Source organism: Punica granatum, chromosome 7, assembly GCF_007655135.1.
Source record: "Punica granatum isolate Tunisia-2019 chromosome 7, ASM765513v2, whole genome shotgun sequence".
NCBI lineage: Eukaryota > Viridiplantae > Streptophyta > Magnoliopsida > Myrtales > Lythraceae > Punica > Punica granatum.
The window spans coordinates 22,802,719-22,817,445 of record NC_045133.1 but is presented as its reverse complement, the minus strand read 5'-3'; the positions used below and the strand labels follow the sequence as shown (position 1 = coordinate 22,817,445).

At 34.7% G+C, this 14,727-nt stretch overlaps 1 protein-coding gene across 1 annotated transcript; it reads left to right on the top strand.

Annotated features, from left to right (window-relative positions):
• Positions 1-212: 212 nt before the first annotated feature.
• On the top strand, positions 213-11,262 carry LOC116214510 (protein NRT1/ PTR FAMILY 5.8-like). Its single transcript, XM_031549908.1, has 4 exons — positions 213-426; positions 8,664-8,881; positions 9,579-10,093; positions 10,250-11,262. The coding sequence occupies exons 1-4, from the start codon at positions 213-215 to the stop codon at positions 11,088-11,090; spliced, it is 1,788 nt and encodes a 595-aa protein (XP_031405768.1). The 3' UTR covers positions 11,091-11,262.
• Positions 11,263-14,727: the final 3,465 nt, after the last annotated feature.

Sequence of the window (14,727 nt, the reverse complement as noted above, 5' to 3'; positions counted from 1 at the left end):
TAGGGACAATTAGCCCCCTGTGGTATACTCCGCTAGACATATGGGGTTACTACGTTAGTTTTTTTTTTCATTTTCAGTCCTTAATCTTTAGTCTTTTAATCATTTTGGTTCTAAATCTTTTTTCTTTTATCATTCATATCCTTAACTTTTCGTTTTGTTTCATTTTAGTCCTACAAAGAAAATCGAAAGTGAATGAGGGGTCGGGGCCGTCAATGAACGACCCCTCCCCCTCCACCAAGGTTGTCGATACCCACGGAGGAGGTTGGCGACCTCGGTGGAGGGGTCGGGGTCGCCGATTGGCGGTCCTAATCCCGAATCGATCGGGGACTTCCTACTATCCTCGGTGGATTTGGGGTTGGGGCCGCCGCTCCACCGTGGTCGCCGGCGTCCTCTGTGGGTACCGGCGACCTCGGTGGAAGAGTCTGGGTTGTTGATTGGCGGCCCCAACCCCGAATCAATCGGGGACTCTGAGTCGGAGGTCCCTGGTTGATTCGGGGTTGGGGCTGCTAATCAGTGATCCCGACCCCTTATTTCCTTTCGATTTTCTTTATAGGACTAAAATGAAACAAAATGAAAAGTTGAAGGTAGGAATGATAAAAGAAAAAGATTTAGAACCAAAATGATTAAAATGCTAAACATTGACGACTGAAAATGGAAAAAAAAAATACCGTCGTAACCTCCTATATCTAACGGAGTACACCACATGGGGGCTAATTGTCCATAACAAAAACACATGGTGTAATTTGTCTAGACCTCAAACCACAATGAGGGTTTTTGTACTTTTTTTCAATTTAATTTAAGGAGATGAAGATAAAAGCAGTTGGGAAAAATATATGAGAAAATTTGAAGAAAAAGATAAAAATATAATGATTATATTGTTGAATTGAGGAAAAAAATATTAAAATTGAGAAAAAAAGTGTTGAATAATTGAGAGAATTTAGTATTAAAAAATTATTTTAGATAATAAATAAGAAAATATATGAGAGATAATTTAAAGAAAAAGATAAAAAAGTTATGATTGTATTATCGAATTGAGAAAAAAATAAAAAAAAATAAAGTAAAATTAATGGCCCGTTTGTTTTCAGGGTTAAAATCACAAAAACTTTAACTTTAACTTTAACTCAACCCACTACACAACAAAAATACACATTTTCCAAGTCAACTTTAACTTTAACTCAACACACTATACAACATTTGTCTTTTTTCACAATCAAAATCAAAGTTACTTTAACTCTGAAACCAAACGCCTCATAAAATTCTTCCATATTAGGGACACTTGTCACAACATCAACTTTCTTCCTTTCTTTTATTTGCTTTACTTACTTTCTAGGTGAATACTCGCAGCAATACCGCGGGATGCCATTTTTTAAGATAATTCAACTACATCTGTCAAGATAATATATTCTCTTATATTCATTCATAGAATAATATAATAATATGAAGTGCCTAAAATATTTATATTTATTCTAAATTTTTCAGAGTTATTAAATTTAATTACTAAAATCTGATTTTGGATTATTAAATCATAAAATCAATTAAATTGACAATTTGAGGGACCCAATTGATTGTTTTCATGCATAATTATTATAGAAATGTTGTTTAACAAATAGTTTGTGTTGACAGTTAAAAAAAATGGGGAAAAAATCTCACTACCATGTCGCCTCCATAATCTCCCCCACAATTGCCCGATGACGTTTATTAAATTGTGGACTCCGTGAATAAAAAATGAAATATCAAATTTGATCCTCGTATTTGTGTAGAGATGCTAAAGTATTCTTGTACGCGTAAGGTTGGTCGGAGGGTTAATATGTATCTTAAATCTTATTTATTGATTCATAAACCACTTTTATATAAACAAAATGGTCATCATTATAATTATTAATTTATTTTGGAATATATATATATATATATATATATATATATTGACACACACATACACGTACCAAAGTAATTGGCCATTAACAATTATCATTGCAATCCTTTTTCAAAAAATCATTTTCCACTTCCAAAGGGGAATACCTTTTCAAATGGTGGTATTTTAGTCACGTATAGTTAGTACTGTAAAATATTTAATAGTTAAAATCATGGTCAAATGTCCCACTGCCTGCATACTAAACTAATAATCTCCTGATTTGCGCCAGGCAGCAAGGATAGACAGGATCATGTAAGAATTTGCTTAATGCATCATGGTGGAGATAAATTTTGAGACTACCAGCTGCTGGATTCCGTGTGTGCGCCGGTGTTTTAATTATACAATTCTAATCAATCAGTAGCCTGTAGGCTGGAGTCCTTATTTTTGAAGCCACAGTGAGAAATATATATGTCGCGGAATATGACATTTCTATTTATCTGGGGAATGCCCGATCGACTCAAGAGCCATTTTTACAATTTGTTTTCCTAAAATCAGAAACAAGAATAAAGATATATTCCCTTACCCTAATTAGTGGCCCCTTATGTCACACAGTAGTGACATATATGCGTACATACATCACTGTCCTTGGCACGGAGCAATCTACATATATATTTGTCCATTGCACATGACTGCCCGAGTCTCCTTAATTAGCTACAATATATTTTGAGGAATTGTAATATTTTCCATATCTATCTATCTATCTATCTATCTATTTATTATTCATATATATGCATCCATACATATTTTAAGCCGAATATATATATATATATATATATATAAAGTTGTATTCCCTGGCCCCTGCAATCAATAAAAGGGGTATAACTATAAATATTTATACAAATAACGCATTATACAATTTGAAAATGAACAAACAATATGACCAAATGCAAATAAGTATATCAATATATTTATAAATAATACATATGATGATTTATTTCCAATTCATATAGACAAATAATATAAAAAATATATCAATAATATATATAGATCTCATACATAATCTATCTATATATCTATATACATATAAATAAATATGGTCAGATTAATAATTAGTAAAATGCCTTCCATGCTAACCAATTTGTAAAATTGAAATGAAAGAAGAGTAATAAATAAATTTCCATATTTTTTTAATGCATTTAATTTCATAGTCATCAGTCATAAAAATTAAGAGCCGAAATTAGTACCTAAAAGTTAACTTCCATATTCATTTTTCATGCATTTTATTTCAGAGTCAGGTATAGAAATTAAAAGATAAAATTAGTACCTAAATTATTACCATTTGTAACTGCTCAATAAAGAATAGCGTACAATAATAAATGAAATAACAATGAATTAATGTATTTTCCTCTATATGGAGGTGACCACCGTATAATTTTATGCCTCAAGAATAGTACGATGGTCCAGTTCTCTCCCATGTTTGTGATGATAGTCATTTTCAAAAGTGCACTTAATGTCTACTTTTTCTCATCAAGCGTCAGTGTGAGTTTATTTTATTTTTGTTGGATTTGAATGTAACTTGAGATGGTCCTCTGTGAAGGTAGAAAAGTACACATTGTTCTTTAATGTTGATTTCTTATTCTCTAGGTTTAAGTTCTATATATCGGATTATGGACAGTTAAATTACACATTGTTCGTGTAATTTAACATTCTTATCATAATATACATGTTAAGTATGTACATATATAGCATATTAAGTATTTATATACATATATATTAGTTATTATGAAAATACTTGATTTTCGACGCACACATAATATTGAAAATATGTGTAAAAATAAATATATATGTATCTACATACATATTAAGCATGTGCATTATAAGACATTATTTATTATAATTTAACATTCTTATCACAATAAACTTTTTTTATAATAAAATTTCTTTCGTAGCAATAAAATTTGTCACAACATACAAAATTTATTGTAATAGATAACTAAACATCAGAATTATTAATGTTCATACATCAAAAGAGTTACACTTTGTTTGGATATGATTCATTAAGCGGAATGTAAGGGAGGGGAGGGAAAGGGAGGGCAAAAATTAATTTCGTTTGGATATAGTCTAATAAGAGGAGAGGAAGGAAAAATTAGCCATATTTGGAAATTTTTAACGGATGAACTTTTAATTATTCTTTTCACCTCCATTCAACCCCAAATCAGGGTCGAAAGAAAATTGGGGTTTGGAAGGGAATCGAGGTGAATAATTCCGCCTCATTATCGTTCCCCTTCATTAAAATTGCAAAACCAAACAGGGGAATTTTTTCCCTTTTCTCCTCTTCCGCTCCTCTACCCCAAATCCAAACATAGTGTTGGAATATATGACAAATAAATAATAAATGTTGTTAAATTTTATAATTTTTTCTAGAATTTGTTTAAGCAAAAAATAAGATAAATATTTTATCTATAAAATATATATATGTAAATTCATATTTATTTGTGTAAAGATAAAGCTCGCTATAGAAATAATTAGGATCGAATTAGTACATATGTAAGAAACTGGTGATCATACTATACAAATATTAAACAATTTAAAATAAGAATCTTTGTGAAGGTAGAAGTTGCGAATTATTCATGTATTACATAAATATTTTATGTATGTAGGCAAAAAGATAATGAAGGAAAAATATAATTAATTTAACCGCTAATCCTTTTATTTTACTATTTTTGGGTGAATTTAATTTAATTTTACTATTATTAAATGTTCTGCTCTTTATCTTTTTTTTTTGTATAGTAATTTGCGAGGCATCCCGAGTAGAAGATATGGAGGATTATATCGACATTTGGATAAAAGTAAATATTATTAGTGGTACAAAGTTATAAGCAATTAATAAATTGATTCTATACCACTTTTATGCATGCTTTTGGGCATGTGACAATTAATAAAAGATTATTTTATGTAATATATATATATATATATATTTGACATCAAGAAATAATTCCATATATGTTTTTCCGACGGGATTCTTGATTTAAAATTGGTATAGTCCATTTTTAGAGTAATTATATACTTATTTGTTTAAAAAACAATTTAATTGCTTCTCTTATAAATTAATTTTTTATAAGATAAATACACATTTATATTATTACGACAATAAACTATCTTGATTTATAGCTATCTATACCATATTTCCTTTTCTAATTTGTAGTACATGTGTGATATTAATATAATTTAGGTGGCGTTTGGTACATTACCAAATAAGATTACTGGTAATCTGGATTTCCACTAATATAGATTACTACCAATTAAATTCTCAGTAGTGTAGATTACAAGTGTTTGGTGCTTTCAAATTGTTAGTAATTTACATAACCTTGTTTGGTATTTGATGGTCATCTAAAAATTTCAAATTTTATTCCTATAATGCCTTCAATTTCCTTTCCCTTCCCCACCCCCCCCCCCCCCCCCCCCCCGGGGGGGGGTGGTTCTCATCTCCGTCATGTCGACCAGAGCCCAAACTCCTCTCGTGCCCACCTCTTCCCAAGAGAAGCAATGACCATAAAAAAGAATATATGTGAAACTCCATTGCCTCTGCACATATGGATTATTTTGATGTTTATGGGCTTCTAATTGAAGCACATAGCTTCGAATTCGGATCTAGAAGCTTTAATCCGAAAGCCTAACAAAAAGAAAGGAAGAAGAGCAATGGCTATGGCGGGAACAAAGGGTGCTTCGTCTGGTGGAATATGGAGGCTGCTGTGCTTGCTCCGACCACCCAGCTGTCCTTGTTCCAGCCTCCCTTTCTAGGTTTTCATGGAAGTTCCGCCCTTGCTAGGTATTACATGGAAGAGGAGACGAAAGAACAAGACAAGGCCAAATTTGGAATTATAATTTTTTAACATTCCCACTTTGGTGGCAATCCAAACAGACACCGTATATGGAGGGAAAATAGATTACCAAAGCAATTCAGATTGCTAGTAATATGCCCAACCTAACATGGTAATGTTGTGGGCCAACGTAATTTAAAAGAATATTCCCGGTAATCTAGATAGATTACCTCATATCAAAAAGATAAATTAATTTTCAAAATTTGTTTTTATGACTAGAAACTTATTCGGAAGGTCAAATATAAGAATATCATTTTTGGATGCATTTATTCGTATAAAAGAGCAAAAATTTAAATTAATTTCCAATATTTATTTCTATAAACAAACATAATTAAGTCAATCCATGCAAGGCACAGGTAAATAACTAGTGGTAATATATATTTTGGTACTAGATATATATTATTAATAAGATGCGATTACATCCATGTATAATATTTTCGGGATTGGAAATTTTCCTGCGTTTTGATTTTCAATCGGTAATATTATCTTTGCGATATTATTACTTTCAATAATTATATATTTTGCGGAGTTCATCAATCGTGTCAGTATAATAAATGGAATGAGCTACCAACACATAACAGAAATCCATCCCCGAGGTCATGCAGTTCATGAAAACTAATTCAACGACGATTTCTCCTGAGGCCACCCACTGGTTCGCGACAGGTGCAGGTTTGTACTTCATTCTATCCTTCGCAATAGGTGCAGATGCGCTGATATCTTCGATTTTACATATTTGATGCTGTGATTGAATTGCAATTTACTGCTGCAATGTCCCAGATTGTAAAGGAACCCCTCCCTTGTTGTAATGGAAATCTCCATCGGATTATACTCCGATGTGCCACGTGGCCTGACATGCCTCGTGGCCCCCAAGTTTTGCTTGCGACTGAGTGGTAGTTTGCGAAGAAGAAGAGGAGAGAACGGAAGATTTAACAAATCTTTGCTCAGACGTTGGCAGATAAATCTTGATGACGAAGTGCTTTAATTTTCAAACTTTTATGCTAAGTGTGGGATCTCCAGTGATTTTCAAACTCCTATATGTAATTTTGCACTTATATAGAGCACGATTTATCAATTGAACTATACTTTGTTTATTTTAAACCTTTTCTTTATGAATCTGTTTGTTCTTTTTTTTTCTTTTCTTTTTCTTTTTGTGGGATTTTCTTTTTTTGGGGGCTTCAATCTTTATCTCTTTGCTGAAAGCCTCAAACAACCCAAACAAGGCCAATGTTTTGGAGGAGATGTGCTAAATACTGCAGCACCCCTTTAATTAGTGATTTGTTTGGTGTCATTCGCATGCTTGTTTTAATCTCTTAGATCATGATGATGGTAAAATTCCGAAGTACGGAATTAATGAGCGTGGAGATGAGGAGTGGGGGTCACTGTTTTGTAAAGAAAATTTATCTTGAAACATTAGATATTAAAAAATTATTAATATTGATTTATATTTTATTGTAATATATAGAAAAAATTATTTTATACTATATAAACTTTAATATAATAAATTTCATATCCATGCAAGATAAAAATTAATTTAAGAGCTCATAAGCAAATTGTCCATGTAAAAAATTACATCTCAATTGTCAATTCAATTTATAAGAATATAACAATAAAATTTAAAAAACACAAAATTCCTAGTATAATTGATATTTACAGTTCTACCCCATTTATTGTAGGGGATGCTATATAGATGGAAGTATGACGGCAAATTGGGGAAGCCACTCATGTACGTAAAATGAAAAGAAACAAAGAGAGCAAACATATTTGATGGGGCATAGTGCAATAATACATATTCTCATGGAGGACCTATTCACGTTGAGTTTTTGTCGGTGAAACTATGTATATCCCTTCGTTTAAATTTCTATTTCTTTATATAAGGTCGTAAAGCCATAATTGCATTATCTATTCGTGTTTTGCCACCACTTCTTTCTCATTTCACCACCCTACTCTTTTGCTTCTTGTTTTAGTTTTGATCTCGGGTGGATCCATTGAGCTTCATCGATCCTCTCTCCGTCGTTGATCTCCGATAATGGGACTCAACCGGTCGTGCGTCCTTCTCATCGGTATGGAATTCTCGTTCTTGTTAACCCAACCTGATAAGTGGTGGTATCGAAGTCATATATTAACTCATGATTTTCCTTTTCTTTTCCGATGTGTGATTTATCCTATTTTACTCATCAACACCCGCCCTCATGTGCAACGCGTGGTCTATTTCTGCCTACACATTGTCACGTGCCCTTAAACACCCGTCCTCAATAATTGACCTCGAGCCGGGCTCTTCTTCCGTGCTTGGGCAAGGGAGGACTAACACAAGGCGCATGGATTTTCCTTTTCTTTTCCGATATGGGATTTATCCTATTTTACTCCTTAACACCCACCCTCACGTGCAACGTGTGGTCTATTTCTGCCTACATATTGTCACGTGCCTTTAAATACCCGCTCTCAACAATTGACCTCGAGCCGGGCTCTTCTTCCGTGCTCGGGCGAGGGGGACTAACACAAGGCGCATGGATTTTCCTTTTCTTTTCCGATGTGGGATTTATCCAATTTTACTCCTCAACACCCGCTCTCATGTTTAACGTGTGGTCTATTTCTGCCTACACATTGTCACGTGCCCTTAAACACCCGCCCTCAACAATTGACCTCGAGCCGGGCTCTTCTTCTGTGCTCGGGCGAGGGGGGACTAACACAAGGCGCACTTTGGCTGCACTCGACATACTGGGCCTGACGTGGTGTGAGTGCGCACACGCGCGTAGGCACGCATACACGTAACCTAAACTTTGATACCATATTAAAGTTCCATGGACTTATACGGATGTGGGCCCATATCCACTTAAAACTCAAGCTGATAAGTGGTGATACTCAAGCCATATATTAACCCATGGATTTTCCTTTTCTTTTCCGACGTGGTATAAGTTTTTCTGTGTGTGCAGTGATAGCGGGGCTGGAGCGTTTCGTGTTCAAAGGGGTGGCATCGAACCTAGTGACATACCTGACAGACGTGATGGAGATGAGAAACTCGTCGGCGGCCAAGATGGTGAGCAGCTGGTGCGGCCTCACCTCCATTCTCCCCCTCTTCATCGCCCCTCTCGCCGACTCCTACTGGGACCGCTACTCCACCGTCTTGGCCTTCTCTTTCTTGTATGTATTGGTAAGTTTGATCAAATCTATTGACTATCAATCTCGTATATATATAGCTTCTATAGCTAGGTAGTTCCAAACTTATCATAAGGTCAGTCTGATCAATTAATTTTTACTTCCTGCTGTCGTCTCGGTTTTGCAAAGTTGAACAGTTATTAATTCTACCTTCCATCTCGGAAACTGACTAATGATCTCCAGACACGATTTCGTAATGTACAATTCATTGGAGTTTTGCTGTTGGTTCTCAATTAGTCGGAAGTTGAAGGTTTTTCTCGTGCTCATTTCTTGTATATAGCGGTTTCATTCCACTCCTTTCCATCACCTCATACCAAACATGTAGGTTCGATGCAAAACCTGATTATAGTCGGCAAGCCGATGAGTGGTAATTAGGTCAGGTGAGTTAATTAGGGAGATTTACCGGTCTTTTGGGTAGATAAGCAAGATTCACTAGCCTTAAAAGAAGTAAAGAGATTAATGGTCTTTTGTCCTATTGATTGTCAATGCTGCATATGCGAGATGACATGTTCCTCATTATCAATTAGTGCTCAAAACCAACCAAAGTAGAACTAACCGATGCATAGACCTAGTGATTACGTGCTAAACAACGCTCGATTAATTGTTATATCAGCTTATTGGGATAGTGAAGACTCGGATTTCTCATTGTTTCATGTAATACTAATTGCCGTTCTTAATGGTGATTATTAAAGGGGCTCACGGCACTGACATCGACCGCAATGGCAACGGCATGGTCCCCGGAAAACAAATCGAGCTCAGCCTTCCTCTTCTCGTCCCTGTGCCTGATCTCAGTTGGGCTGGGAGGGTACAACCCGTCCCTCCAGGCTTTCGCGACAGACCAGCTTGAGGCCGAGGAGGAGGAACTGCCCTGTACTAAGGATGAACGTGGACCGCCTGACAAGAAGAGCCAGTTCTTCAAGTGGAATTACTTTGGGGTCTGCAGTGGGTGCCTGCTGGGGATCACGGTCCTGTCCTACATCCAGGACACTATTGGGTGGGTCATTGGGTTTTCTATTCCGACTGGGGCTATGGCGATCTCGATTGCACTCTTCTGCTGCGGGAACCGGATTTATGCCCACAAACAGGTCCTGGATGTTGATAGGAGGCCCTTCACGTGGATAGTTAAAGCTATCAAGGCAGCTGCAACCAAAATGGTGGGTAGTGGCATCAAATTACCTGATGAGAAGTCTGAACTGGGTGAGCTTGAGTAAGTCCGTGTCCTAAATTCTTACCGATTATATTGATGTCCAGTGAGAATTTCTTCTTTCTGGTTTTCACCTTTTAGTGGAATATATTTGCAAGAGCACAAGTTTGTGAGATATTCGAAAGTTCATGATCTTTGAATTGTTATTATTATGTGCAGGCTGCAAGAGAAGCCTCTCTGTCATCACAATGTCGGGATCACTGAGGAGGACCCAAAGAACGGGCAAAAATTTTACATGCTTAAAAATGCAAAAGTGGTGCTCAGGCTATTGCCCATATGGATAACACTCCTAATGTTCGCCGTCATCTTCCAACAGCCAGCAACATTCTTCACCAAGCAGGGCATGGTGATGAGAAGAACCGTTGGAAGGGGCAGCTTCAAGATCCCGCCGGCGACCTTGCAGAGCACCATCACGCTGTCGATAATCCTCCTCATGCCCCTTTATGACAAAATGCTCATCCCTATTGTCCGCATCTTCACCCGGAACGAGAAAGGCATGAATGTGATGCAAAGGATGGGAATCGGGATGTTCCTTACCATCGTGGCTATGGTTATCGCTGCCCAGGTCGAGACTAAGAGGTTGGAGATTGCTAAGGGAGAAGTTGGGAAACCTAGTCCCCTAACTGGTCCCAACAATGCGTCCCTCAGCATATTCTGGTTGCTCCCTCAGTACATAATACTAGGCATGTCTGATGTTTTCACGGTGGTCGGGATGCAAGAGTTCTTCTACAGAGAGGTCCCTCTCCGGATGAGGACCATGGGGTTTGCGCTCTACACTAGTGTCTTCGGCGTAGGCGGCTTCTTGAGTGCCCTGATGATCTCCATCATCGAGTCTATCACGAGGGGCCATAGCTGGTTCTCTGATAACATGAACGAGGCTCGTCTAGACAAGTACTACTGGCTCCTGGCTCTGGGGAGCGCACTGAGCTTGCTGCTGTACATTGCGTTTTGTAAACTTTACAGGAGCCGAAGCAACATTGAAGACGATAGTTTTGCATAGCTCCATTTTACTTCGGCATTTCTCGTCCTTCTGTTTTATAGGTTAAGGATTAAGGCTTTTTCTTTTCCTTCCATTCAAAGGAAATATTTGGAAAGGGTCTAAATAGTGAAGAAGAAACTGCTCCTTTTTTCTGTTTCATAACAAGCCGAAATTAACTCCTTCTCTGTCCTTACTTCCCAACATCAGTGAAATGAGAATCAGATGTTATCATTGACTTGCTGTCTCATATCATCAATTAACAAATGGGGTGGGAACCTTAAAGGCACAAAAATGATTTTCCCCAGATGAAGCTTCGGTCGAGGCTCTATTTCATCAGGAGAAAATCGAGTGAAAAAGCAAAACCAGCGAAGAAAGGCCAGCCAGATGTCCTTCCAAATACAAGAGTGGACCATATGAGCAGATCAACAGCAGAAAGCTGAACGACTTTAGTCACGGTAAGCTACAGAAACAAGAACCAACAAATCAGTGTACATCCTCGCCTTTTTGTATTTCAGTCCCGAGAATTCGCTCTGCACCTGAACACTGGCCAGGCCAGCTTCTTTAGTATCTTGACCAGCACGCTTCACTTTGAACTGTAAAGCTTTTCATATGGAGAGTTAACAACCAGATGCTCAGTTCCACCTGATGTCTCAAGGTGAAGTTCAAAACTCCGTTCTCATGTGGACCTGTGTTTCTTTTCATGCATGCAATCTGTTCAACGTACACGGTACCAATTCATTTTGATTAAGCAGAATAACATCAGAGAAACATGACAGTATATTCGAAAAAGATAATGAGAGTGGATCAGATGTACTTAGGCTTATTGGTCTTCCATTCCACATGGACAGTGGTATATATCCGACAAAGACAGTGGCAAGATGACCCACATAAAACTTGATGCTACTAGGGGCTAGAATCCTCCCAGCGAACCACCATACTTCAGCAAAGCCTATATGCAACCGAGAAGAGAACCGATTTCCATGAAGCCAAGGATGAGACTTCCGGACCATTGATGCTTCAGAAAACAGATGGTGAACATGCAAATCCCTGGCCAAAAAAAGAAGAAGAAAAAAGTAAAGATATATATATATATATATATATATAAATTATAGGTAAAGATATTTTAGAAGATATCTTAGCTAAAACTATTTTTAATCTATAACAACCATTAAATTAAAAAATAAAAAAAATCCAAGATATAGATATTTCAGGGATATCAAGATAAAAATATTTTTTATTTAATCTATAATAATTCATTAAAAAACTTAAAAATTCAAGAAAATTCCATTCAATAATCCAAGTTTCCTGAGGCTATTTAGCTGGGCCCACCTGAGCTCCGCAATAATACTATCGGTATATATATAAATTGAGTTAAAATTTGATATAATTGATTGTACATGCAAATAAAAGGTTTATAAAATACAAGTTTAATATCCAATGAGAAATAATTACATAAACTTAGATGATGCAAATTTGATTTAGAAGCAAAATAAATATATAGTGTATATAAATATATTTAGATATGTATAGTCCACTCAAATGCAATAATACTATCTTGATCTAACAACCGAATGGTATATATAAAAATATATAGATATGTATAGTCACCCAAATGCAGTAATATTATCTTGATCTAAAAACCGATACTCCTTTTACATATTAATAAAATCAAAACAACAGTTGTGCAAGAGATCACGTTACTGACAAAGCAACATCAACCTCAGTGAAAACTAAAATACAACATACTTCTAGAATTCAAAGAAATCCCTACATTTTTTCTCAGGCTAAACACCCTACAATGCGAGAGCATTCTGAATTAAATTCAGAGAACACCTTAGTCTCAGTTGGATGAACGTCCCGGGTTGTACAGTTGCATGGGAAAGTTATACCAGTCTAAAAAGGAAATTGTGAATAAAAATTAAAAAGATAAATTTACATCAATACCTGTCAATATTGTATGGATGCCGCAAAACTATTTGCGAGTTTGCAATCTCAAACTTACATTAATTGAGAAGTTCCTCTCAAAGAATAACACGATGCATAAATTTTATACCTGCATGGACGCACTGACGGTGCAAAAAAAAAAATTAAAAGAAGTTGAGTTCGGTTAGTCTCCATTTTCATATTTTTTAGATTGACAGTCATAAGTGAAAAAGGAAAATAAAAATAAACAACACACCTTCACGTCTTGTAGTAGATGAATTTTTTGAGAGCTCAAGTCTAGTGATAGCAATACTTTTTTGAAAGCTAAATCAGTTAATTGTGATTTCGTTCTATTTATAGTGTTTTATACGAAATCTGTAAGCATATAATTTGATTTGTTTTCAAAAAATAAATATGTTTAATATCTATAAAATATATTATATAATTTAATTTTTTGGGTGACTAATATAATTTGATTTTTGAAAAGCCAATATAATTCAATGTTTGTGGATATTGCATGGATAGCGAAGGATAAGAGCCTGTTCATATATATACACGTATATATGTACTTAGTACATTAATATCGGTCCGATTTTGTTTTAAACTAATGGGAGATCAACTTACAGGATCTCTCAATTCACGCACAAATAAAAGAATTTTTTTTTTATTTTGTCCGTTGATTTTGATGTTTACGGAAGATTTTATGGTATTTTCTATTTTTAAAATGGAATGTTATAATTGAAGATAAATTTAAGAATTTTATTCAGAAACGGAGCGTTCTGAGGCATCTTGACAGACTCACCTCGTATCTTGCTTTCATATATATGTATGTATATATGTATGTATGTACTAGTCGTGGAGCTCGTGCATTGCACATGATAGTACACCAATCTAAAAAGAAATTATAATTAAAAATTAAAAAGAAAAATTCATTCGAGAGTCAAAAGTGAAACAAAAATAATGAAATAAACCAACAACATTTTTGTGTAGTGGTATACAAACTTATTTTCTAAAAGCTTGTGTATAGGGATAGTCTTTCGAGAGATGAAACTCGCATTACCAATCTTGAGAAAGAATATGAGGAAAATAAAAATAAAAATTAGAGAAAAATAAAAAATGAAAAATTACGGTCAAAATGAGAAAAAAATTAAAATATAAATTTAATCAACTCATTTGTATCTAGAGGTAGACATATGTTTTGAGAGCTCGCTTCTAGTTATAGATGTATTGTTTGCGAGTTGAATAGGCTAATGTGTATGTGTATGATACTTTTATTTAGAACTCTCATATAAAATTTAGATAAAATATAATCTGATATGTTTTCCTCCTTTGGTGAACTAATTTGGTGTGTTTTTTGAAAAGAAAATATAATTCATATAAATCTATAAAATATTATCTAATCTATTTTTAAAAAATAGATATATCTATAAAAAATATAATTTATATATACATTTTCTTCTTATATATATTGAAGGTTGTCTACGTAACCATATATTAATATTATATATAAGTTTATATACTAATATATACCTTTTTCAAGTTAATATTGATGTGATGAAATATTAATTCTTATTTTAAAAAATTTAAGATTAGTAAATAATATCTACACATATAATAAAATCTGTTCATTTGTTTCAAATACATTATTTTATATAAATTATTAAAATTAAAGGAATAAAAATATCAGATTTTAAGATGAGATATCTTTAAAATAAAATTTTTTATTGAAAATAAT

Coding starts and splice junctions, on each gene's coding strand:
- LOC116214510 (XM_031549908.1), top strand. CDS start 213: ATGAACGACCCCTCCCCCTCCACCAAGGTTGTCGATACCCACGGAGGA. Junction 427..8,663: donor ACCTCGGTGGAAGAGTCTGG/GTTGTTGATTGG, acceptor CTGTGTGTGCAG/TGATAGCGGGGCTGGAGCGT. Junction 8,882..9,578: donor TCTCTTTCTTGTATGTATTG/GTAAGTTTGATC, acceptor TGATTATTAAAG/GGGCTCACGGCACTGACATC.